Source organism: Narcine bancroftii, chromosome 13 (genome assembly GCF_036971445.1).
Source record: "Narcine bancroftii isolate sNarBan1 chromosome 13, sNarBan1.hap1, whole genome shotgun sequence".
Taxonomy (NCBI): domain Eukaryota; kingdom Metazoa; phylum Chordata; class Chondrichthyes; order Torpediniformes; family Narcinidae; genus Narcine; species Narcine bancroftii.
In genome coordinates, this window is record NC_091481.1 from 37,221,280 (window position 1) to 37,248,935 (window position 27,656).

At 41.6% G+C, this 27,656-nt stretch overlaps 1 protein-coding gene across 5 annotated transcripts in view; it reads left to right on the forward strand.

Annotated features, from left to right (window-relative positions):
- Positions 1–27,656, forward strand: part of metap2a (methionyl aminopeptidase 2a) — a 44,558-nt gene that overhangs the window by 5,067 nt on the left and 11,835 nt on the right. For 2 of the 5 annotated variants that reach the window (XM_069908423.1, XM_069908427.1), the window contains exons 2-4: positions 20,615–20,722; positions 20,813–20,878; positions 22,838–22,940. In XM_069908423.1, the coding sequence (XP_069764524.1) occupies positions 20,615–20,722; positions 20,813–20,878; positions 22,838–22,940 (277 nt within the window). Of the gene's footprint in view, positions 1–6,850; positions 7,052–20,614; positions 20,723–20,812; positions 20,879–22,837; positions 22,941–27,656 lie in introns of those variants that run through there. The other 3 variants (XM_069908425.1, XM_069908424.1, XM_069908426.1) reach the window with 3 other exon arrangements.

Genomic DNA, 27,656 nt, shown 5'->3' on the forward strand with positions numbered 1-27,656 from the left:
TATTTTCTTTAAATCCTTGAAGAATTTCTCTGTCAGTTGTATTGGCAATGCCTGAAATAGGTATAATATCCTTGGAAAAATGTTCATTTTAATACAGTTTATCCTTCCTATTAGTGTTAATGGTAAATCTTTCCAATGCTCTAAATCATCTTGTAATTTTTTCATTAGTGGATAATAATTGAGTTTATATAGTTGGCCGAGATTTTTGTTTATTTGTACACCTAGGTATCTTATTGCTTGCATTTGCCATCTAAATGGTGATTCTTTCTTAAATTTTGAGAAATCCGCATCATTCATAGGCATTGCTTCACTTTTATTTACGTTGATCTTGTAACCCGACACTTCTCCATATTCCTTCAATTTCTTATATAATTCTTTTATTGATAGTTCTGGTTCTGTTAAGTATATTACATCATCCGCAAATAAACTGATTTTATATTCTTTGTCTTTTATTTTTATCCCTTTTATATTTTTTTCTGTTCTTATCAATTCTGCTAGTGGTTCTATAGCTAACGCAAACAATAAAGGTGATAGTGGCCATCCCTGTCGTGTTGACCTGCTTAAGTTAAATTGCTTTGATACATGTCCATTTACTGTCACTTTCGCTAATGGTCCCTTATATAATGCTTTAATCCAATTGATAAACTTCTCCGGTAAACTGAATTTTTGCAATACTTTGAACAAATAATTCCATTCTACTCTGTCAAAGGCCTTCTCTGCATCTAAAGCAACTGCTACTGTTGGTGCTTTATTCCCTTCTACTGCATGAATTAAGTTAATAAATTTACAAATATTGTCTGTTGTGCGTCTTTTTTTGATAAATCCAGTTTGGTCTAGATTTACCATTTTCGGTACATACTCTGCTAATCTGTTTGCTAATAATTTAGCTATTATCTTATAATCTGTGTTAAGTAAAGATATTGGTCTATATGACGCTGGTGTGAGTGGATCTTTCCCTTGCTTTAGTATTACTGTAATTATTGCTGTTTTACATGAATCTGGTAAGCTTTGCGTTTTATCAATCTGGTTGATTACTTCCAGGAGGGGAGGAATTAATAAGTCTTTAAATGTTTTATAGAATTCTATTGGGAATCCGTCCTCTCCTGGTGTCTTATTATTTGGTAATTTTTTTATTATCTCTTGTATTTCTACTATTCCAAATGGCTCTGTTAATTTATTTTGTTCCTCTATTTGTATTTTGGTAGTTCAATTTTAGATAGAAATTCATCTATTTTCCCTTCTTTCCCTTCGTTTTCAGTTCGGTATAATTGTTCATAGAATTCTCTAAAGTTTTCCTTAATTTCTTTTGGATTATATGTAATTTGTTTATCTTTTTTCCTTGATGCCAATACCATTTTCTTAGCTTGTTCTGTCTTAAGCTGCCATGCTAGGATTTTGTGCGTTTTTTCGCCTAGTTCATAATATTTCTGTTTTGTCTTCATTATATTTTTCTCCACCTTATATGTTTGTAGTGTTTCATATTTTATTTTTTTATCCGCCAATTCTCTTCTTTTAGTTATATCTTCCTTCATTGCTAATTCTTTTTCTATATTTACTATTTCCCTTTCCAACTGCTCTGTTTCCTGATTATAGTCCTTCTTCATCTTGGTTACATAACTTATTTGCCCTCTAATAAATGCTTTCATTGCATCCCATAGTATGAACTTATCTTCCACTGATTCCGTATTTATTTCAAAATACATTTTAATTTGTTTTTCAATAAATTCTCTAAAATCCTGCCTTTTAAGTAACATGGGGTTTAATCTCCATCTATACATTCTTGGAGGGATGTCCTCTAACTTTACTGTCAATATTAAGGGTGAATGGTCTGATAGTATTCTAGCTTTATATTCTGTTTTTTCTACTCTATCTTGCATACAAGCTGATAACAAAAATAGGTCTATTCTTGAGTATGTTTTATGTCTAGCCGAGTAATATGAATATTCCTTTTCATTTTGGTGTTGTTTCCTCCATATATCCAAAAGTTGCATTTCTTCCATCAATTTAATTATAAATTTGGTTACTTTGTTCTTTCTGTTAATTTTTTTCCTAGTTTTGTCCATATTTGAATCCAAATTCAGGTTGAAATCCCCTCCTATTAATATGTTCCCTTGCGTATCTGCTATCTTCAAAAAGATATCTTGCATAAACTTTTGATCTTCTTCGTTAGGTAAATATACATTGAGTAGATTCCAAAACTCCGAATATATCTGACATTTAATCTTTACATATCTCCCTGCTGGATCTATTATTTCCTCTTCTATTTTAAATGGCACATTTTTACTAATTAATATAGCTACTCCTCTTGCTTTTGAATTATACGATGCTGCTGTTACATGTCCTCCCCAATCTCTCTTTAATTTCTTATGCTCCAATTCAGTTAAATGTGTTTCTTGCACAAATGCTATATCAATTTTTTCTTTTTTCAGTAAATTTAGCAGTTTCTTCCTTTTAATTTGGTTATGTATTCCATTAATATTTAAAGTCATATAGTTCAACGTAGCCATTTTATACTTTGTTTATCTTCCCTTTCCGTTTCTCCATCATTACCTTTCCTTCTTATCCATTTCTGTTTTCTTGTTCAAAATCTGATCTTTAAAAGACTTCCATCTCTCTACTACATCCTGCCTATAAAACAAATTGTCCCAGTGCACACCCTGTAAGTCCTTTCGCACCTCCTCAAATCTAGCTTTTCCCCAATCAAAAACCTCAACCCTTGGCCCTGACTTATCTCTTTCCATAATGACATTGAAGCTGATGGCATTATGATCACTGGACCCGAAGTGCTCGCCAACACTAACCTCTGTCACTTGACCCATCCCATTTACCAACAGTAGATCTAACACTGCTCCTTCTCTGGTTGGCACCTCTACCTATTGTTGTAAAAAACTATCTGGCACACATTTCACAAACTCTAACAAATCCAGCCCTTTCACAGAATGTGTTTCCCAATCTATATGTGGAAAATTAAAATCTCCCTTAATTACAACCCTGTGCTTATCACAAATATCCACTATCTCCCTACAGATTTGCTCCTCTAGGTCTTGGTCCCCTCCGGGTGGTCTATAATACACCCCTACAAGTGTAACCTCTCCTTTCCCACTCCTCAGTTCCACCCAAATAGCCTCTGTGGACGAGCCCTCTAATCTATCCTGCCTAAGCGCCGCTGTAATATTCTCCCTGACAAGCAATGCAACACCACCTCCTCTTGCCCCTCCGACTCTATCACACCTAAAGCAACGAAACCCAGGGATATTCAGCTGCCAATCACATCCCTCCTGCAACCATGTCTCACTAATCGCTACCACATCATACTTCGAAGTATCAATCCACACCTTCAGCTCATCCACCTTTTTTACAATACTCCTGGCATTAAAATATATGAATTTCAGAGATTTCCCAATTCTTAATCCCTGTTTTCCCTCATCTTTAATAACAATGTTATTTCCTTTTCCTGCCAATTGCCCTTCATCTTCTTCCAGAGCATTTCCTTTCTCTATCACCTGCCCATCCATATTCAAATACTTACTACAAACTTTCTTTGTTTGCATTCTAACCTTCTCCTTACTGCTCTGTATTATTTTGCTCCCTCCCCCCAACCATTCTAGTTTAAAGGATCCTGAGTAGCCCTAGCAAATACCTCTGCCAGGATTCTGGTCCCCCTGGGATTTTAGTGTAACCTGTCCTTACTGTACAGGTCACATCTTCCCCAAAAAAGGTCCCAGTGATCCAGAAACTTGAAACCCTGCCCCTTACTCCACCCCTTCAGCCACGTGTTAATCCTCCACCTCATTCTATTTTTATTCACACTGTCACGTGGCACAGGGAGTAATCCAGAGATTACCCCCTTTGCGGTCCTTCTTTTTAACTCCCTACCTAACTTCCTGTACTCACTTTTTAGGACCTCCTCTCTATTTCTCCCTATGTCATTGGTACCTACATGTACCACGACCTCTGGCTCCTGTCCCTCCAACTTTAGGATATCCGGGACACGAGCAGCAACATCCCGGACCCTGGCACCAGGGAGGCAAACCACCATCCGGTTCTCCTTGCTGCGTCCACAGAATCCCCTATCTGTCCACTTAACTATGGAGTCCCCTACCACTATTGCCCTCCTCTTCCTTTCCCTACCTTTCTGAGCTACAGGGGCTGACCCCGTGCCAGAGGCACAGCCACTGCTGCTCCCCCCAACTTTGATGTCCTCCTCAACAGTACTCAAAGAGGTGTACTTATTGCTGAGGGTTACAGTCATAGGGCTCCTCTCTGGCACCTTACGTTTTTCTGTCCCTCTCCTAACTGTTACCCACCTTTCCTCCTCCCGTGGCCCTGGCGTGACCACCTGGCTGTAACTCCTGTCTATGACTTCCTCCGTTTCCCTAACCAGCCTGAGGTCATCGAGCTGCAGCTCTAGTTCCCTAACACGGTCCCTAAGAATCTGCAGCTCGACACACCTCGTGCAGATATGGACATCCGGTCATGAGGTGGCTCACCTTCGCAACAAGCGAACTGGCTCATGGAGTCACGGGCAAGTCTGCAGTAGATCTGACTCTGTGTGTGTGTGTGTGTGTGTGTGTGTGTGTGTGTGTGTGTGTGTGTGTGTGTGTGTGTGTGTGTGTGTGTGTGTGTGTGTATCCCAGTCTGGCAATCCTGATTTTGATGCTCTTGTACTTTCTTCTTGATGGTAGTTGGGTCACAGATATTGTGTGCTAGATGGAAAGGGTCTTCTATAATTTTTTGAAGCCTATTTAAGCAATGGACCCAATCTGTTGGCAATAGAGGAAAGGATCCTCTGTATTGACCTGCTCTGATGCTTTGTTGCTACCATATCATTACAATGATGCCGTTAGACAGCACACTTATGGTGGTCCTGTAAAAGGTTGCAAGATGGGTGTCAGTAGCCTTGCCTTCCTCAAACTCTTCAGGATGTGTAGGCGCATGACTAATGAGGAGGTGTTGTGAGTCCATGATTGGTCCTTCTTTACATGCACACAAGATCACAAGATAGCAGGCGACAAGGCCCATCAAGGAACCATTAATGTGGAATGGAGAATGATCGACCTTCATCCTCTAGAAGACCACAATTATATTTTTTTTCCACATTGAGACTAGTTCTCATTTTATGAGCCACTCAACCTCCTCTCTGAAATTCGACTCATCATTGTTGCAGATTTACAAGAATGCTGCCAAGACTTGAGGAACTGAGTCACAGGGAAAGAGTATACAGGTTCGGGCTTTATTTCTGTAGTGTAGTAGAACGAGGGGAGATTTGATGAGGTATTCAAAATCATGTATAGATAGAGTAAATGTAAGCAGGCTTTTTCAACTGAGGTCAGGTGAGAAAAGATCTAGAGGACATGAGTTAAGGGAGAAAGGTGAAATGTTTAAAGGGGGAATCCCTTCACAAAGAGAGTGGTGAGAATGTGCAAAAACCTGCCAGCTGAAGTGGAGAACCTAAGCTCAATTTTGGCATTCAAGTAAAATTTGCAAGGATGGGATGCTATGGAGGACTATAGTCCAGGTGCAAGTCAATGGGACTCAGAAGAATAATAGACTGGCCCAGGCTACATGGGTCGAAGGGTGTAAAACAAGAAAGTCTGCAGTTAATACAGAAGTATTGGAGAAACTCAGCAAGTGCCACAGCATCCATAGGAGGCAAAGATATATAACCAATGCTTTGGGCCTGAGCGCTTCGTCAAGGTATGAGCAAAAAGAAGGCAGGTGCTTCAATGGAAAAGGTGGGGGTTGGAGGGAAGGGACAGGAGGGGGAGCATAGACCAAGAGGCCATATGTGGACATAGATAGAAGGGCAGGCAGCGCTATTTACAGCACAAATGACCCGGGTTCAAATCCAGCGCTGTCTGTAAGAGCCTGTTTCTGTGCTGTGGTGCTCTAGGGTTCATTGTACTTGGTTTAATGTGACAAATAAACTTAAAATTAACCTTATTAAGGTTCATCGGTAGCTCAGATTAAATTTTTTTCTTGCTAACTCCTCCAAAGATCCCTGTACCATTGAGTCAATGTAACACCGTCCCTGTCCTTGCCCTGGCATCCTGAAGAAAGCACCTCAGGAGTTTTCTGAGGTTTGGCAGAAACCCTGGCAAATTTCTGCACACGTGTGGTGGAAAATGTGCTGATCGCCTGCTTCACGGTCTGGTAAGGGGACACCGATACCCCTGAGGGTAGAGCCCTCCGAAAGGTAGTGGACACAGCCCAGGACATCATGAGCAAAACACTTTCCACCATCAAGACCACCCACAGGGAAGGCTGTGGTCGGAGGGCAGAAGCAATTGTCGAGGACCCTCACCACCCAGCGCCCGGCCTGTTCTCACTGCTGCCATCAGGAAAGAGGTATCGGGGCCACAAGACTTGCCCCCACCATGTTCAGGAACAGCTGCGACCCCTCCACCATCAAGGACAAACTCAGTCTGGGACTCATATAAGTCTGGCACTGATTTTTGGAAGTAAGCAGCTCTGAGCTTCTCATTTAAGGACTCTTACTTGTGCACTTTATTGATTTTTTTGTTCTCTCTGCATGGCACAGTTTGCATTCGTTATCTGTTTGCAGTTCTTCATTTGTTGACATGCATACCAGGGCGTGCTCATTCTGCCCCGCCTGCAGAAAGAAGAACCTCAGAGCTGTATATACTCTGACAAGAAATCTGAAATCCCTGGGATCCCAGCTGCTGCAGCAAGCAGGTCCTCAAGGACACTGTTGCCCGCTTAACGCTCTCCACCTACGGCTGACGCAAGGAGCCTTGGGCCCACCTCGCCGTGTCGTTGTCCGGGCTGCCGACCGCGTGACGTCACCCATCAGCACACGTGCCGTGGCGTGCATTACGTCACAACCCTGGCGCCTGCGCTTTTGCTCTCTACCCCATCATGGCGGAGCAGGCGAAGGTTGAGGCCGGAGGAGGTGGGGAGGGAGGCGGTAGCTGTCAGAAAGTGGCCGAGGCACGGCACTTGATGAACGGCGGGCCGCAGGACAAGGACGACGAGGTGGCAGAAGATAGTTCCAAAAAGAAGAAGAAGAAGAAAAAGAAGGGGAAAAGTGGTAAGACACAGCGAGTGGGGCAAAGGCCCCGCCGGCGTGTTGGCTAACTCCGAATGGCTCCCTTTTCCACTGTCCCCTTCTACCCCAGCTGCCCTCCTTCCCTCCCTTCTGATCCCGCTCCCTCCTCCTCTCCTCCCTCCCTCCTCTCCTCCCTCCCTCCTCTCCTCCCTCCCTTCTCTCCTCCCCCCAACCCCGTTCCGCCCCCTCCCCCTTCGTCTGGCCTCCTCCACCCTGTCCTCCTTCCTCCCCCCAACCGCTGCCCCTCACCCCTCCACGTCAAGGAGCCTACAGATTTCTGAACTAGTCGGTCCCACTGCCACATGCACCTTCAGCTCCTGACTCTGGTTGTCGAATATTCTCGCCATACTCCATCTTCCCTTGCCAGTTTCATCAATGCGGAACTTGCCACTACCTGGAGCTTAATAACACAGGAGCTTTCTATGGAATGTTGAACGTTCTTGAATGGAATATACATTTAAATAGAAAACGATTGTGGAAGACTTGGTTTGTAACACAGACATTTCCATGACCACTTCGGTTAATGTCTTTTCTGTACATAATAGATTCAATCCCTATTTTCAGCCAGCCTCGTCCAGAGTTTGAGGATAGCATTGTAATGTGTGGGCTACACAGTCTGATGTTAATAGAAATCTGCAGCACAGTACAGGCCATTCATTCCACAGTATTGTCAGACCTAATGATGTATTCTAACAATTACACAGAATCCCCTTACTGCATCACCCTTCATTTTTCTCAGCTCCATGTACCCATCTAATAGTCTTTTAATAGATCCTATTCTAACTGCCTGCACGATCATTGCCATCAGGACATTCTATGCACACACTATTGTCTGTCTGAAAAACCTGTACCTTTAAAATATGCACCCTCGTATTGGCCATTTTAGTCTTGGGGGCGGCGGGGGGTAGCCTCTGCCCATCCTCATGATCCTCTTATCATCTTGTACACCTCTATCAACTCACTCCACATTCTCTGTTGCTCCAAGGAGAAAAATCTGTCGCTTAGTCAACCTATCCACAAAAGACATGCTCTCCAATCCAGGCAACATCCTTTTAAATCTCTGCACCCTCTCTCTATAGCATCCACATACTTCCTGTAATGATGTGACTAGAACTAAACATAATATTCCAAGTGGGGTCTACACAAGGTCTCGTGTTGCTGCAACATGATCTCACGGCTCTTGAACTCAACCCCATGGCTAATGAAGGCCAACACACAATACACCTTTACAACACTATCAACCTGTGTAACATCTTTGTGTGTCTGATATTTCAATTCTTCCACACAGCTCAGTATCCTCCTATTTGCATTGTATTTTGCCTTCAAATTTTCCTACATAAATGAACCACCTTACATTTTTCTGGTTTAAACTCCATCTGTCCCAGAACAGATCCCTGAGAATACCACTGGTCGCCGATTGCCTTCTCTGAGCAAGCCAATTCTGTATCCACAAAGTGGGGCCTCCTTGGATTCTATGCCTCCTTACTTTCTGAAGAGGCTTGGATGGGGAACCTTACCAAATGTCTTACTGAAATAAATATACACTACATCCACTGCTTTACCTTCTTTATTATGCTTTGTTACATCCTCAGAGAAGTCACTCAGGCTTATGAGACACAGCCTTCTCCTGTCTGAGCCATACTGATCAGATTGTGCCTCTCTCAGGATTTTCACCAAAAGCTGACCCATGACTAAAGTAACATTCATTTGATTATAATTTCATGGGTTGTCTCTGTGCCTTTTTTTGGACAGGGAACAGCATTGGCAACCCTCCAATATTTCTCCTGTCTCCAGTGATAATGCAAAGATCAACGCCAGTGGCTCAGCATTCTCCTCCTTCGCATCCCACAGTAGCCTTGGATAAATCTCATCTGATCCTGCGACTTATCTAACTTTGTGCTTTTCAAAAACTCCAACTCATCTTCTTAATGGCAATATGCTTAAGCTTTAAGTCATCCTCAAAATACCAAAGTTCCTTTTCTCTGGTGAATACTGACCCAACTTATTCATTAAGGACCTTCTCCACATCCTCCAACTGCATGGACACATTTTCACTTTCACCTTTGATAGGTCCTATCCTCTGCTGTCCCTTCCCTCCCTTCTCCATCTGTCATCTCCTGGCTCCCCCAATCCTTTTGTTTGGATGCCTGCCAACATTTTCTCATACCTTGATGAAGGGCTTAAGCCTGAAACTTCAGTTAATTTTACCTTTGCTACTACATAAAGGACACTGCTGAGTTTCTCCAGCATTTTGTGTTTTTACTTCAACCACAGTGTCTACAAATTTTTGAGATTTATTTCCTATCCTCACATGACTCATCCTCTTGTTCTTCACATACTTATAGAATGTCTTGGGGAATTTCCTTAATCCTGCCCGCCAAAGCCTTCTGCTTGCCCTTTCAAGCTCTCCATAGCTCTTTCCTGGCAATCTTGTAGGTCTTTGGTGTTCTATCACTTCCTCTTTTGTTAAACTTCTTGTAAGCTGTTTTTCTTAACTAGGTTATTACATCCCTTGTGCCACATGGCTCTTTCACTTTACCTAATGTTTTCCCTACCTCAATGGAATATACTTGCACAGAACGCCACACAAAAGTTCCCTGAACATTTGTTATTTCTGTTGTATTTTTTCCCCCAAGTGCATCTGCTCCCAATTTATTCTCCCAAGCTCCTGCCTAATAGTATCATGTCTTCCCCTTCTCCCAATTAAATGTTTTCCCAAATTGCGTATTCCTGTGCTTATCCAGTGCTATGGTAAAGGGGAGGAAGTTGTGATCACTAGAATCAGTTACATGTCCAGAAACTCAGTTTTGAAGTGAACTTCAGTAATATTGGCAACAAGGGTTAAAAAAAAATTAACGTTTGGCTTCTACACAACCATCCAAGGGTAACATGGTGAAATCACAAAATAACTTGGGCAATATAGTTTTACATCTGAATACGTGAACTTTTTTTTTAGACATACAGCATGGTAACAGACGATTTCGGCCCACGGGTCCATCCAATTTGCACCCAATTAACTTGTACCCTGAGTATGTTTAGAATGGTGGGAGAAAACTGGAGCCCTCGGCGAAAACTGACACAGGCAGGGAGAACATACGAATTCTACAGTGCAGGATTTGACCCCGGCCCCAATCGCCGGCACTGTAAAGGTGTGGCGCTTATGGCTACGCTAACCGTGCTGTAACTTAATAAATTATTTTGGAGTTCAGTCACTTGTGTCGATGAATGTAACAAATTTACAGCAGATTGGGGCTCTTGAACTGAAAGTGATTTATGATTTTTATGATGCAAGGAAAATCTGATCTTTTGATCAGAGTATCCAGTTAAATCTTTGGTTTTACCACCTTGCAAGCTGCAAACTGACCAAAAAGTTCATATAGTATAGCTACTTGTAGAAGAGGCAAGTCCAATTGAAAGATTACAGATTCAAGTGCCTTCTGTGTTCCAACTTGTCTGGTCTTGGGTCACTGACAGGATGCTGCAGTTTGGTGCATCATTCTAAGCATATAAATTTGGAGCAGGAGCAGAAGCCTTGACCCTTCAAGCCTGTTCTTCCATTTAAGTACATAATGGATCTTCCAATTCCATTCTTAGCTACCCATAGAAACCCTGACTATCTATCTATCTACCTCTGCCTAAAAATAATAATTAAAGACTAATACTGGCCTTTGAGGAAGTAAATATCAAAAACGCTCAACCTATCTGATAGAAACTGTGTTGCTTCATTTGTCTTAAATGGCCAACTGCTTGTTTTAGATGTACATGAGGGATGTTCTTTCCATATCGAACTTTTCAAAATAAGTGTATGATGTGCTCTCTGGTGGATAGAATAAATGCATCAACTACTTTCTAACAAATTCATTTTTCAGATTTATTGTCAAGAGCACATGCGACGCTGAGATTCCTTTTCCCTGCAGACGTAGCAGAATTACCACCAATTGGTAGTGCAAAAAATAAAGATTACACAATGTAAAACATGTAAACAAAGAACTGTAAACTAAAAGTGCAATACAGGAGAACAAAAAGAAAATCAATAAAGTCCACATCAGAGTCCTTTAATGAGTCCCTGATTGAGTTTGTTGTTGAGGAGTCTAAAGGGGGAGGGGTAGCAGCTGTTCCTGAACCTGGTGGTGAGAGTCTTGTGGCACCGAGACCTCTTTCCTGATGCCAGCAGCAAGAACAGAGCTTGTGCTGGGTGGTGAGGGCCCTTGATGATCACTGCTACTCTGCAACTATAGTGCTCACTATAGATGTGGTCATTTGTGGGGAGGATTTTGCCTGTGATGTCCTGGGCTGTGTTCTCTACCTTTTGGAGTATTGATTTTCCCATACCCGACCGTGATGCAGCCAGTCAGCAAATTTTCTACCACACCTCTGTTGAAATTTGCTAGAGTTTCTGATAGCATACCAAACCACCAAAAACTCCTGAGGAAGTAGAGGCGCTGATGTGTTTTCTTCATGGTACCATTGGTGTGTTGGGTCCAGGAAAGATCGTCCGAGATAGTGACTCCCAAAAACCTAAATTTGCTCACCCTCTCCACCTCTGATCCCCCACTGATCACTGGATTGTACATCTCTGGCTTTCTTTGCCTGAAATCAACAATCAGCTCCTTAGTTTTGGTGACATTGAGTGCAAGGTTGTTGTTGGTGCACCAATCAGCCAAGTTTTCAATCTCCATCCTGTATGCTGTCTCATCCCCTTCCTCTTTACAACCCACTTCCGTGATAGCGTCAGCAATTTGTAGATGATGTTATTGTTGTACTGAGCCCCACAGTTGTAGGTGTAAAATGAATAGAGCAGGGGGCTAAGGACACAGCCCTGTTGTGCTCTGGTACTTATGAAGATTGTGGAGCAGAAGTTCTTACCAATTTTCACTGATTGTGGTCGGGAGGTGAGGAAATCCAGGATCCAATTACACAGTGGAGTGTTAAGGCCCAGGTCTTGGAGTTTTCTGATCAGTTTTGAGGGAATGATGGTGTTAAATCCTGATGTATGCATCTTTGCTCTCCAAGGCTTTGTGTAGAGCCAGATGGCTCTACTGCTGCAATAGGTGAACTAGAATGTATCCATATCACCACTCAGACAGGAGATGATCTGCTTCATCAACAGCCTTTCAAAACATCACTGTTGATGTAAGTGCTATTGGTCAATAATCATTAAGGCAGGTAACTGCACTCTTGGGCACCGATATGATTGATGCTTGTTTGAAACTGGTGGGTACCGTGTCCTGCTGGAGTGGATACCTGTGAATATCTTGATAAGCTGGTGAGCATAGTTTTTTAATTCTCGGCCAGGTACTTCATCTGGGCCAAATGCTTTCCTCATACTCACTTTCCTGAACGCAGCACGCACATCATTTTCAGATATGGACAGGATGGGATCATCAGGGGACATGGGGGTGTGGAGAGGAGGTTCTTCACTGTTACTGTCGTCAAATCAGGTGTAGAAGGCAACAAGTTCAGAAATTGGAGGTGTAGAGGGACTTGGGAGTCATCGTGCTACGTTCCCTGAAGATTGACTTGCATGTAGAGTTTGTGGTAAGGAAGGCAAATGCAATGCTCACAATCATTTTGATAGGGATAGAATATAAAAGAAGAGATGTTATGTTGGCTTTGTAAAGCACTGATCAGAGTGCACGGATTATTGTGAGCAGGAAGGATTCGTTGGCATTAGAAAGAGTCTAGAGGTTCATGAGAATGATCCCCAGAATGAAAGGGTTATAATGTGAGGAGCATTTTCCTCTGGGACTGTACTTGCTGGAGTTTAAAAGAATAAGGGAGAATCTCATTGAAATCTATCAAATTCTAGATTGAGTGAATGTGGAAAGGATGATTCCGATGGTGGTGCGTCTAGGGCCAGAGGTCACAGTTTCACAATATGAAAACCCATTAGAACAGAGACAATAGATTTCTTTATCAAGAGGGTGATGAATCTGTCTCTCTGTGACTCCCTTGTCCACTCCTCTCTCCCCACCAATCATCCCCTTAGGACCTATCCCTGTGACTGCATGAGACAGTATTAAGGGCCCCAAATAGTCCTTCCAAATGAAGCAACATTTCACTGGTGAATCTGCAGGTGTCATCTTCTACATCCGATGTTCCTGCTGTGGTCTCCTCAACATCAGAGAGACTGAACACAGACTGAGAGATAGGTTTGTTGAGTACAAGACATTTGCCTAAGTAGCGTGGATCTCCCATTGGTGACCCATTTCAATTCTCCATTCCTTTACTGACATGTCTGTCCATGGTGTCATGCACTGCCAGACTGAGATCACCCGTAAATTGGAGGAACAACATCTCATCTTCCAACTGGGCCCCTTATCATATTCACTTAACAGGCTTTGTTGATCTGGGTTCCTCGCCCATTGTTTGAATTCTAAGACTTTCTAATATATGCTGCCTTTTCTGATTTTTCTTGAAGGGCTCAGGCCCATAACGTCAGGAATAAATCTTTGTCTCTTATAGATACTAAATAAACCGGCAGACTTCCTCCAGCATTTCGGTGTGTTCAGATAAATCACAGCATCTTCAGCCTATTGTATTTCACTGGTGGACCTAAGGCTGCTTGATAAATGAACATGACTGTGGAGGCTAGTCGTTGGGTATATTTAAGATAGTGATAGATAGGTTCTTGATTAGAAAGGGAATCAAGGGTTACAGGGAGATGGCAGGAGAATGGGGTTGGAAAGGGAATCAAGGGTTACAGGGAGATGGCAGGAGAATGGGGTTGGAAAGGGAATCAAGAGTTACATGGAGATGGCAGGAGAATGGGAATCAAGGGTTACAGGGAGATGGCAGGAGAATGGGAATCAAGGGTTACAGGGAGATGGCAGGAGAATGGGGTTGGAAAGGGAATCAAGGGTTGTGGGGAGATGGCAGGAGAATGGGGTTGGAAAGGATTGTAAATGATGGAATGACTGGGCAGATGATGGACTAATTCTACTCCTATGTCTTGTGATCTAAACCCCACACAGTTTGCTTGAATCAAGTTTCCTCTCTCTGCTAGATATTTTTCAAGTAATGTGAATTACTCAATGATTAAAACTGTCTTAGCCCTAAAGCTGGTTGCTTTGAACCTTGTAGTATTTTTAAATTGTGTACACCTGGTAAGATTAAGTATGTAATTGGAAAAATGAATTTCATCACTGCTTTTATTTGAAAGTATAATTTATACAATATCAGAATCAAAATTTATTGTCAAGAAGCAGGTCACAAAATTTGTTCTTTTGCAATTGCAATACAGTGCAAACATTTACATAAACCACCTTACAAAATAAAAAATAGTTTAAGAAAAAGTCAAAGTATGGTTCATTCAGGAATCTGATGACAGAGGGAAAGAGGCTGCCCTTGTTCCGCTGAGTGGTCATCTTCAGGCTCCTATACCTTTTACTCGATGGGAGCAGAATGAAGAGGGTGTGGCCTGGGGGGTGGGAGTCCTTGAGGATGGAGGCTGTTTTCTTAAGATGCCACCTCTTGTAGATGTCCTCGATGGAGTGAAGTCTGGCGCCTGAGATGTTGCAGGCTGATTTAACAACCCTCTGGTGATTTTTCTTGTCCTGAAAGTTGGTGTCTCCATACCCGGCAGTGATGGAACCAGCCAGAATGCTCTCTACGGGTACACCTTTAGAAGTTTCCGAGAGTCTTCGGTGACCGACTGAATCTCCTCAAACTCCTCACAAAGTATAGGTGCTTTCGAACCTTCTTCATGATGGCATCTACATGGAAGCTCAACGGATCCTTGGAGATGTTGACACCCAAGAATTTGAAGTTCTTGACCCTCTCCTCTACTGAGCCCTCGATGAGGACTATTTTGTGATCTCCTGATTTACACAATAATCTCCTTGGTTTTGTTAATGCTGGCTGCAAGGGTGTTGTTGTGACACCACTCAATTAGCTGATCTTTCTCCCTCCTGTACGCTTCTTTATTGCCGTCAGTGATTCTACTGGTGTCATTGCCAGATTTATTGCGCCTAGTCACACAGTCATGATTTTAGAGTGAGTAGAGCAGTGGGCTAAAACATGCATCCTTGAGGTGCACCTGTGTTGGTAGTCATTGAGGAGGAGACATTTCCAATACTTACTGGTCTTCCAGTGAGGACGTCAAGGATCCCATTTAGAGGCCCAGGGTTTGGAGCTCGTTGACCAGTACTGAGGGAATAATAGTGTTGAAGGCTTAGCTGGAGTGAATGAACAGCAGCCGTATATAATATTTATCATTCTATGAAAGGAAACATAAATGTGTAAATGTTTTCTCGCTGACTTTATATTCTGTTATTAAAAGGCTTGCTGATGTTTCATGGGACATGATCAAGAATTGTTAACTCATTGAACTTTTTGCCTTGGAACTGCCGCAAATGATTGTTAAAATGGCTTACCGAAACTGGTCTCTAAACCAGGGTTTCCCAATCGGGGTGCTCGCACTCCTTGGGGGTGAGAGATAGCATTCCAGGGGGTGCGAGATAACAGATCAATTTTTTTATTTATATTAAGGGTACAGTCCTATATTCTTCTTTCTTTGGCTTGGCTTCGCGGACGAAGATTTATGGAGGGGGTAAAAAGTCCACGTCAGCTGCAGGCTCGTTTGTGGTTGACAAGTCCGATGCGGGACAGGCAGACACGATTGCAGCGGTTGCAAGGGAAAATTGGTTGGTTGGGGTTGGGTGTTGGGTTTTTCCTCCTTTGCCTTTTGTCAGTGAGGTGGGCTCTGCGGTCTTCTTCAAAGGAGGTTGCTGCCCGCCAAACTGTGAGGCGCCAAGATGCACAGTTTGAGGCGATATCAGCCCACTGGCGGTGGTCAATGTGGCATGCACCAAGAGATTTCTTTAGGCAGTCCTTGTACCTTTTCTTTGGTGCACCTCTGTCACGGTGGCCAGTGGAGAGCTCGCCATATAACACGATCTTGGGAAGGCGATGGTCCTCCATTCTGGAGACGTGACCCATCCAGCGCAGCTGGATCTTCAGCAGCGTGGACTCGATGCTGTCGACCTCTGCCATCTCGAGTACTTCGACGTTAGGGGTGTAAGCGCTCCAATGGATGTTGAGGATGGAGCGGAGACAACGCTGGTGGAAGCGTTCTAGGAGCCGTAGGTGGTGCCGGTAGAGGACCCATGATTCGGAGCCGAACAGGAGTGTGGGTATGACAACGGCTCTGTATACGCTTATCTTTGTGAGGTTTTTCAGTTGGTTGTTTTTCCAGACTCTTTTGTGTAGTCTTCCAAAGGCGCTATTTGCCTTGGCGAGTCTGTTGTCTATCTCATTGTCGGTCCTTGCATCTGATGAAATGGTGCACCCGAGATAGGTAAACCAGTTTACAGTCCTATATATTCACGATAAAAATATCATTTTTTTTTAAAGTCCAAATTAAAGATTGGGATGTCCTCTTTTTTTCTCTATTCAATAGAATGAGATTCTCTATGAATTTTAGCGCATTTTGACGCGCTGTTTCCTTTTAAATGGAATCGCCCTATAACTTTTTTTTAATTTGGACATTTAAAATGGGGGCCAAACTTGTTGTTTCGTGTTTTGTAGCGAATTGCATTCGATTTTTATTTCTTATTATTTATTTGTGTTATGTAAATTATTAATTAATCCTTCATTATGTCAAAGAAAAGGAAAGGGAATATGATGTGCAGCTTGGTTTCACTTGCACCTGAACAACTGAGGATCTGCAAAAACCCCAGTGCATGCTTTGTGAGGCTGTCTTTTCAAATGCAAATTTGAAGCCATCTAAGCTGCAGGAACACTTCAAACAAGCAGCACGTTGGAGCAGATGTCGCAGGCCATGATGTTGGATCATTGAAAGCTTAAAGGGCCCACTTTGATTCTCGAGCGACCCTCTCAAAATTAGGTGCTGACAAACCACTGCTGATGGCTTCATACCACGTGGTGTATAAAGTAGCCAAATCCAAGAAGCCCCATACAATTGCAGAAGAAGTGATAAAACCATGTGCATTAGAAATGACAACAATTGTTCTGGGAAAAGAAGCCTCAAACAAGCTTAAATTAGTGCTGTTATCAAATAATGTTATTCAGAGCCGAATTGGTGATTTGAGTTTGGACGTTTTGGACCAAGTTATCGCAGATATCAGGGCTAGTCCCTTGAAAATTTCTCTCCAGTTGGACGAAACAACTGATGTTGCGAATTGCAGTCAACTCATCGCATTAGTGAGGTATGTCCATGATGGTGTCATAATGAAAGATTTCCTGTTCTGTGAAGATCTGAAAACAACCACAAAAGGAAAAGATGTCTTCCAGTATGTGAAGGACTTCTTTGCGAAATATGACTTAGATATCCAAATTGTGTGTACCGACGGTGCCCCTGCTATGCTAGGAAATAAATCAGGATTTTTTCCACTGATGAAACAAGAGATTCCGCACTTGCAAGGTACCCACTGTTTTCTTCATCGACATGCTTTGGCATCAAAAACATTGCCTCCAAAGTTGAAAAAGGTCCTTGACACTTCTGTGAAGACCATCAACTGGATTAGGGGTCGTGCTCTGAACCACTGCCTCTTCAAGTCGCTTTGTGAAGATTTTGGAAGTGAGCATACAGTTTTGGTTTTCCACACGGAAGTCCGCTTGCTGTCACGTGGGAGAGCTTTAACGTGCTTCTTCGAACTGCGAGAAGAAGTCAAAGCTTTTCTGAAGGAACATGACTGATCTTCCCAGAAAAATGGAATCACAAGAATTCAACCAAATGCTAACCTATTTGAGTGATATTTTCACTCGTATGAATGACCCAAGTGTATCTATTCAAGGGAAAAACATAAAAATATTGAAATGCTGTGAAAAGTTAAATGCTTTCAAAGAAAAGTTGCTTCTTTGGTGTCAACGAGTTAAAAGAGGAATCTTTCAAATTTTCCATCATTTGAAGAAATGGTTGATGACGATGAGTCCCTAATTCCAAGTGTGTATGAAGAAATTGTGGATCATTTGGAAATACTATCAACGTTATTTGATGGATATTTTGGAGGAAGAGAACCGGAAACTTCTGAAGAATGGATTATAAATCCATACTCCTTCAATTTGGATAATATGTCGGATGATGAAGAGCTGAAGGAAGATCTTATTGAACTGCACACAAATTGTGTTCGTGAAATGCAGTTTGAAAGCAAAACTTTGGAACAATATTGGTGTTCGGCAATGGGCATGTTTCCAAGACTTTGTGATCAAGCACTAACTGTGCTCATCCCATTCGCGAGTCTGGATTTAGGGCCCTTTTGTCAATCGAGACAAAATCTAGAAATCACTTGGGTGCACAGGCAGACACGCGGATCGCTATCAGCAACAAAGGGCCACGTTTTGAAAAACTCAAGCAATAAACAGGAACAAAAGAGTTGTTAAATTTAAATTGGCTTTTGAACATTAGTTTAATTTTTTTTAAAGAAATTTCATGCATGGATGAAAATTTAATTTTTTTGTAGGGTTTATACAACTTTCAATTTGTTGTAATATTTGTTCTTTTCCATAGGTTTCATTTTTGTTTATATATTATTAAAAATTGATTAACAAATTTGTTTTGGTTACCTTCAACTTTATTCTTAAATAAATTATTACTTTAAGGGGTGCGAGAACATATTGAAATTTTTTAGGGGTGCGGGGCATAAAAAAGGTTGGGAACCACTGCTCTAGACAATGATACATCCCAATTTTAATTTTTATAATTTGTTAGCATTTCCATGTGGAATTGCCAAAATTTACTATTTCAGTGCCAGCAATTTCAGGACCACATAAATGCAGAACTGAACAGGTTTCTCAGCTGCACTAATTGCAAGCTTCAATGGTCTGATAATAGTGCCCCTTGCCAAGATTCCTCAGGTTTTATACTCTGGATTTTAGGAATCTGCTATTGGTCCTTGTGCCAGATTTGGCTTGGAATCCATAACTTCTTTCATTTGAATTAAGATTTACAGCTATGCACAATACTGGAATGAAGTTACTTTTTTATATTTGCTATATTATTTTATTTATATTTTCACACAAGGTTGTACAGTCATATGTCGTGTCCTGCCAACGATGGCAGTTCACAATCACACATGCATATATTCTTTTTTCTTTATGACTTTATATACAACCCCATGTCTCTGCCATCCCCCCCTCCCTCCACTGATAAACCAAGACGGCTCACTCATACTACAATGACAATAACAAACATTTTTAACCTTGGGGGAAAAAAACCATAACAAGAGAAAGAGAAAGAAAAACAAAGGGGCAGGGACCGGGACCAGCACAGCGGAGAGGAAGAGGCAGCAGGGAACGGGGAAGGCAATTACTTCCATGCATCTATGTAGCGAATGTATGGCTGCCATAGCTTACAAAAAGTGCGACATTGGTTTCTCAGATTGTAAGTTATTTTCTTCAGGGGAACACAACTATATTTGCTATATTCTTAACGGCTGAGTTGATTTTTATTTTTTAATTTTTTTTTAATAAATGTAGTTTGTTTTAAAATGTTTGAAAAACTCTTGTCATTTTGTGGTTGGAGCTAGTCCCTAGGCTATCTGGGCCTCTACTTGGTCAAGACAGTATTGGTCTGGATGCCGGGCTGTAGGCTTGCACTACCAATGCAGTACAACAGTCAATCTAAAAAGATGGATGTATTTTCTGTGGTTTCAAGGATGAACAATAATGAACAAATGCACATTTTGAGGCTCCTCCATTAAGCTGTTATCTGGTGCAGCTACTCGTAATGGTACAAATGGAACATGTCCTCTTCAGTTTAGCATTTTCATTACAGACCTGTTGAATATTAGCATTTGAAGATGCAATTCTGTTTGCTATATAACAGGAAAGATGTGATAAGGCTTAAGAGTATGTGGGAAAGATTCAACCGATTGTAGCTTGGATTGGTGGGCTTGAGTTGTAAGGAGAGATAGGTTAGTCTGTTTTCCCTGGAGATGTGAGGGTAGATAGCCCATGGTATGGGTTGCATAAAACTAGAAGGCATGGATGCATGGTGAGAGATGGTGGTTTATGATAATGAGTGTATTGTCATCCACATTGTACAATGTACATGTGCCCAAAAATTACTTCTTGCTGCTGTACAGGGGTCTGGGACGTCCTGTAATGTAAGAGTACAATGAGCTGTCAGGAGGTGCTGGGGGCAGGAATGTTAACAACATTTAAGAGACATCTGGGCAGATACTTAAATGAGCAGGTCAGGAGGTGGGGGGGGTGGAATATGGAATTAATGCAGATATGTAATATAGATTGGCATAATGGTTGGTGAAGACCGGGGATGGCCAAACACTTTTGGTTGTGGGCCACCAACAGAAAAATATAAGGAGTCATGAGCCAAACAGTATTAAACCTGGCAGTTTTTAACCACTGTTTGCTCCTTTAACAGGCCTTTTAAGGCCTGTACAGAGCCGACGGCAATAGGACTAGGCGGTTGAATCCCACAGGGGAGTGCTGAGACTTCACCCCCCCTGCACTCCGTGGGTCCACACCAGTGGCAGCTTTGCTGTTGCAGCAGCTCCGGCAGTGCTGCCTTTTTCTTTTCCGTGCTGTGCGACTCTGGCTCTGAAATTTGTTTTATTTTTAAAGGAGGACAAAATGAGTGGGAAAAAGAGTCTGTGGGAGTTGATGAAGTTACAACACAACTGCAAAAACAGATGCTGGAAAACAAGGAAAAAGAGGAAGAAGGTGAAGAAGGCAAGTAGGCCGTGGAAGGAAAGGAAGTTAATGTGATTGCTTATTCTGCATTACACTGAAGTGCAACGTGCTTGTTAATTTACCCAACAGAGGGAGAAGGTGAAGGTGAAAGTTCTACAGCCAAGAAAAAGAAGAAAAAGAAAAAGAAGAAGGGGCGTAAGTGGATTTCTAATGAATCTGGGAACATTACTGCAGCAGTTGGGATCAACTCCTGGATAAAAATATACATTGTAGTCCATGTGTCTGCACCCGTACTTTTGTCTAACTTGAAATACTTTCTTAATCACTTTCCCTTTGTATTTAAAGATAAAATTAAAAATTTTACATTTTCAAAATAAACACGGAAAATGCCTGTAACACTTAGCAGATCAAGCAGTTACGTGGAAAGCGAAATGTAATTAACTTTAGGTTTTTTTTTATATATTATTTTAGGTTTATTCTTTAAATATCACAACATACATTGACACCTTTTCCAACATTATAATCATTATATCTGAAAAGAAGAAATTAATTAAACGAAATAAACATCTTACCTAAAACTGGTAAATCTGTATCTACAGCTGTTCAGATAGATAATTATGTGTCGTTTTTTAAACTCCTGTCTGACTTGTTGGATATTCTGTTGTTTATTGGAAATGTATAGTTTCCTTTAGGAACTGCGACAGATACCTATTTATTCTAATCCATATACTATAGTCACCAAAAACAAAAATGCAGGAAGAACTTGGCCAATCAATCAGCATCTGGAGAAAGAGAAACCATTCATCAGAACTGAGAAAGAGAAAAACAAGCAACTCCAAGTAATGGAGAAGTGGGGGGGGGGGGGGGGGGCGATGGCACAGGGATTACTTTAAGTGGTATGTGAGTAGAAAGAAAAAGGTTGCACTGCATGAGATAAAGTGAAATTTGCACGATTCCTGGTGGAACCTCATTCAGTTTAGCGCAGTTTCCGCCATTGGGCTTGGCGACAGATTAGGGTGGTAACCTTCGAAGATGTACCCCGAATGACAGTCAGCTGTCATGCCACAAAGGAGAGGGAGCTAAGTCCCACATTCAGCCATATAAAAACGAGGTACAGACAGGGACGGAGAGGAGTGTGGTGGGAGTTCTATGAACCGAGAAGGAAGGTGTGAGATGTCTGGGAAACTTGTGGCTCCATAATAGGAACCTCTACAGATGTCTCATTCAGAAAAATAAGAATCCCTTCAAATAGGCCCACTATCTGCCAGGTCATTTCTGAGAAGGTGCCCTTTAACCGAGAACGCCTTATAGTTCTTTTTTTTTAAAATTTTTTATTTTTCACACCATAAATCACATTAGCCATGATATACACTTTTTCTTTTTCACACATATACAGTTAATTAACTTTAGGTTGAAGTTATTTTGTTAGAACTTTGGTCTTTGACCCAAGAGATTCATTATGTTTGTCTTCCCTTCACCTGACCGAAATCTTTCCAGATTCTAACTGCCTGATTTGCTTCTCTGAACAGGGCGGTATAGTTTTGCATCAAATATACTATTTAAACCTATGCTGTCAATCTTCAGATGTGACAATAACAATTTGGAGTAGCAGTCTCTGCTGTATTCCCATGCTGTACAGCCAGGGTGTGGCCTGCAATTAAAAACATAAAAGTTTCTCCAGTACACAGTGCTTAATTGCAGCACCTGCTTTTGGTGGAAAGATACAAATATAACTTGATTGGAGAAATCATAGTTAATGTATTTCATGTCCAAAAAAACCAGGTCAGCACCATCCAATTTGCCAACTCCCTGCACTCATCTGGATGAAATGCATATATTTCATGCTAATATGCCCATTTAAGGTGATTGAAGAACTTTCCAAGATTGATAGAAAAGCTATTGACTCATGGGAATACAGAATGCTGTAACATTTGATGTGTTGAGATGTACCTCTTTGCTCCTCTCGAAAAGCAGATGAGGCTGAGATTCAATTGAAAATGTTAGGGCACGTTATAATGAATGAAGCGCTAATATGAGCAATGGAATGACACAGGTCAGCCAAGATCTAATTGAATGACAAAAACACGTGAGATGGATATTAATATTTAAAACATTCATTAAACCTACTAATCTCGTGCTTTTTATCAACCACAGCAAAAGTTCAGACGGATCCTCCTTCCATTCCCATTTGTGAGTTGTTTCCTTCTGGCATATTTCTTAAAGGACAGGAGTGTGACTATCCACCTTTACAGGATGGGTAAGTTCTTAATTCAAACATGATTTCCTCTTCCAGGGTGGAAAATGCCTGTCTCCTTTTTGTTTTCCTCGTTCTGTAGATATTGTGTTCTACAAAGTCCAAACAAACAGCAGTTTGCTCTTGAGTCCGTAAGCTGTATTGATTGCTCCAATAAAATGACATAATTCTTACTATTTCTGAAATACTGCTATCTGCAGCCCTTCCATTGAGTGCTCCCAAGTTGGGTATAATGTGTTGTGTGCATTTTAAAACCTCTACTCGTGAATGCTTTCCAATCATTTTTAAAAAAATATGCATTTCCTTTAAGCACCCTATTTCTGAAAGAAATTACTGAAATATTTGAGATTCCATTTATTGCTTACAGGGGTATCATTTCAAAACCAGTTCAAACAACAGGTTGTTGCCAATATTGGTCAAATTTCCAGAAATGTGCCATTTAAGGAACAAAAATAGTGTGTACAAATGTAAATCCAAAATACATTTTAGAAGTGTAGAAGTAGGAGAAAAGAATGCAGGCTTAAATCAGTGAAAGTTGATAGTAAATTTTACACTCTGATTGACACTGGAGAGTGTGGTGGTGAGAAGTGGTAAACACTCAAATGCCACTATGAGCCACAGATTGAAGTACATTCCCATTTTCTAATGGCCTAAGTAAATGATTTAGATGAAAACATACATTGCATGATTAACAAGTTTACAAATGACACTAAAGTGACTGGTATTGTAGATAGTGAAGACATTTGCCAAAAATTGCAGCAGGATTTTGATTGGTTGAGCAAGTGGGCAGAGGACTGGTTGCCGGAAATGAATGCAGAAAAATGGGAGGTCTAATGTAGATAGGATCTGTACAGTGAATGGGTGAGGATCTGGGGAGTGTGGTAGAGCAGAAGATCTGTACAGTGAATAGTGAGGATCTGGGGACTGTGGTAGAGCAGAATGATCAAGGAATATAGAGACTTAGTACATTAAAAGTAACGTGATCATAAAAAGGCTTTCAGCACATGGGCCTTTAATAAGTGGGTCTAGAAGTTGGGAGGTCATGATGCAGGTGCATAAGATGTTGGTGTGGCCCCATTTGGAGAATTGTGTTCAGTTTTGGTTACTGTACTGCAGGAAATATGTTATGTTGGAGAGGGTGAAGGGACAAATTATAAGGCTGTTGCCAGAGCTCGGGGATCCGAACGATAGAGAGAGGTTGAGCAGGTTGTTGTGCAGGAGGATGTAGGACAGTCTCATAAAGGGTTACGTGATGTGTCACCGTGCCATCCTTGGGTAGAGAAGTATTTGGACAGATTAGTTACCTTCCTGCAATTATACTCTGAACTTTTATCATTATGTTTGGAGCAAATGCATTTGCTTTTTCCCCACCTTTAATTCTGCACCCTGAATTTTAGGGTGTTCAGACTTCTGGCACCAGTTTATTTCACAAGCTGATTAAATTGTTCCCAGTGTTCGAGGATTGTGCTGACCTGCTCCATCAGAACCATCTGTATTTGTTCTTGAATCTGTTTGATGGTGAATAAGCTGGAGAGATACTAGGAGGGGGGGTATTGTAGATCTGGGGTATGTCTCCCAGAAGTGGAATGTTTTGAAGAAATGAACCTTTTAAAGTGACTCGTTTTGTGCCGAAAACAGTGCAAGTCGTGAGCTCGACATCCCTTAATAGGCACAAATTGCCAATATTTTCTGCAAGATAAACGCAGCACACTGGGTAAGAGTGGATTCGGAGACTGGGGTTTAATTTGTAATGTGTAAGTAGTGTCTGTTCTAGCTCTGACTATTGCTTCTCAGTTAGTAGTCGATAAACGTTGTATTGGCCATCTAAGTTGTTTAGGGGTTGAGCCAACCATGTGGCCTGAAGGCGACTACAGTGACCTGTTTGAAGATTGAAACAAGTACTAATGGAAACAGTTGGTTGTCCCAATCTTATTATCAGAACGCCTGTCTTGTTTGGTTCTTTTCACTTTTCTGTATTTAGAACCATAGAACATTACAGGATAGAAACAAGGCCCTTCTAGTCTATGCCTAGTCCTACTGCCCTGCACCCAGTCCATAGCCCTCCATATCTCTCTCATCCATGTACTTGTCCAAATTCTTTGTAAATGTTAAAATTGAGCCCACATTCACCACTTCAGCTGATAGCTTGTTCCATCACTCTCACCACTCCCTGTTCCTCCTAAACTTTTCCCCTTTCACCTTTAACCAATGTCCTCTGGTTTGTATCTCACCCACTCTAGGTGGAAAAAGCCTCCCTACATTTACTCTGTCTGTCCCCCCATATAATTTAAAATACTGTACCTCTATCAAATCTCCCCTCATTCTTCGACGCTCCAGGGAATAAAGTCCTAACCTGTTAAACCTTTCTGTGTAACTTAGTTCCTGAAGTCCAGACAACATCCTAGTAAATTTTCTCTGCACCTTTCCTGCAATTAGGTGACCAAAGTTGCACACAATACTCCAAATTTGGCCTCATCAATGTCTTATCATAACATTCCAACTCCTGTTACTTAATTCTTTGATTTATGAAGGCCAAGGTGCCAAAAACTCTTTAAAACCCTGTCCATATGTGATGCCACTTTCAGAGAATTTTATATCTGTACCCAGATTCCTCTTCTTCTGCACTCCTCAGTGCCCTAGCATTCACTGTGCAGCAATGTTACCTGTAATTAGGCATGTAGCCAGTTGCAGACCAGTGCCCTAAGCTGAGGCCATAAAGGGAATGAGAATCTTCAAGCGATTTGAATGAGGAAATGTATATTGTAATGAGGAAAGTTCATTACTGAAGAGGGCAATCTAATAAGATTGTGTCTTTCTTGTTTAGTTCAGGGGGGAAATAAGTCAGGGACTTGATAGTCAGGGGAACAGATAGGAGATTCTGCAAAAGAGACTCCAGGGTAGTGTGCTCCCTCTCAGGTCCAGGATGTCTCTGAGTGGGTACAGAATATTATTAAGTGGGAGGGTGATCCGCCCGAGGTCATGGTCATATTTTGGTACAAATGTCATAGGTAGGAGTGGGGTAGAGTCCTGTATAGTAAGTTTAGGGAGTTAGGAAAGAGGCTGAAGAGCAGGACCTCCAAGGTGGATTACTCCTGGTGCCACGAACTGGGGAAGGTCAGAAACGGAAGATCCTGCAGACGAATAGGGGCCTGAAGAGATGGGGCAGGATCATTGGAACCTGTTTTGGGGAAGGGGTGACCTGTACAACTGGTTGCACCTGAACTCGAAGGGAAGGTTTGCTAATGCTGTTTGTGGGGGGGGAGGGGGGGTTAAATTAGATTCACAGGGGGTGGGAACCAAAGTGAAGAAGCCGTGAAGTTGTTGGCATGAAAGGAAGGACAGCTGGTAGGGAGTTTGTATGGAAGGACAGACAGAGAGGGCAAAGTTGCAGCCATGGGGATGCATTGCAATGCAACAGGGACAGTCAAATGTAACAGATAAAGGGTTAAAGGTTTTTTACTTCAATGAATGCAGTATAAGAAATGAAGTGGATGACCTTGTAGTACAGCTACACATAGGCAAGGATGATATTGTGGCCATCACCGAGTCATGGCTAAAGAATGGATGTCATTGGGAGCTGAATGTCCAAGGATACACAGTGATTGGAAAAGATAGGCAGGGAAACAGAGGGGCTGGTGTGGCTCTGTTGGTGAGGTACAACATTAAATCATTCGAAAGAGATGACATAGGATCAGAAGACATAGAATCATTGTGGATTAAGAAATGGCAAAGGTAAAAAGACACTGTTGGGTGTTATTTGCAGTCCTCCAAACAGTTGCTTAGATGTGGGCAACAACAGATAGAAAAGGCATATCAGAAGGCAATGTTATGGTAGTCTTGAGGGATTTTAACATGCAAGTAGATTGGGAAAAGCAGGTTGGGTGTGGACTGTTTTTTAGAATAGCTTGTTGATGAGCCCACAAGGGGATCGGCTGTACTGGATTGTGTAATGCTTCAGAGGTGATTAGAGAGCTTGGGATAAAGGGATCATTATGGGTAGTGATCACAATATGACTGAGTTCAATTTGAGATTTAACAAGGAGAAACTAAAGTCATAAGTGTCGGTATTTCAGTGGAGTAAAGGGATTTACAGTGGGATGAGCGAAGAAATGGCCAAAGTAGATTGGAAGGGGCACTAGTAGGGATAACGGTAGAGCAGCAATGGGTAGAGTTTCTACAAGAAATGGGGAAGGTGGGGTAGATTAGATGGAGGTGGGGGGTTGTAGGGGATTAGTTTTCAAAATATGTATGTATTTTGTCTCTTTTCCAAGTTTTATTCATCAATTGTATGTTTAACATTATGATTTAATAAATAAAATGTTCAAAACAAAAAGAAATGGGGAAGGTGCAGAATAAATACAGTCCAAAAAAAGCAAATATTCAAATGGAAAAATGCTACAACTGTGGCTGATTAGGGAAGTTAAAGCAAAAAGAGGGGACATGCAAGGAAGCAAAAATTAGTGGGAAGGTAGAGGATTGGGAAGTTTTAAAAAATTTACAGAAGGGAAAAGATGAAATATGAAAGTAGGCTAGCAAATTATATCGGAGGATAAATACAAAAAGCTTCTTCAATAAGAATGAAAGAGAGGTGAGAATAGACTTAGGACCACTAGAAAATGACGCTGGAGAAATAATAATGGGAGGCAAGGAGACGGCCTGGGAGCTGAATTAGTATTTAGCATCAGTCTTCACTGTGGAAGACATTAGCAGTGTTCCAGA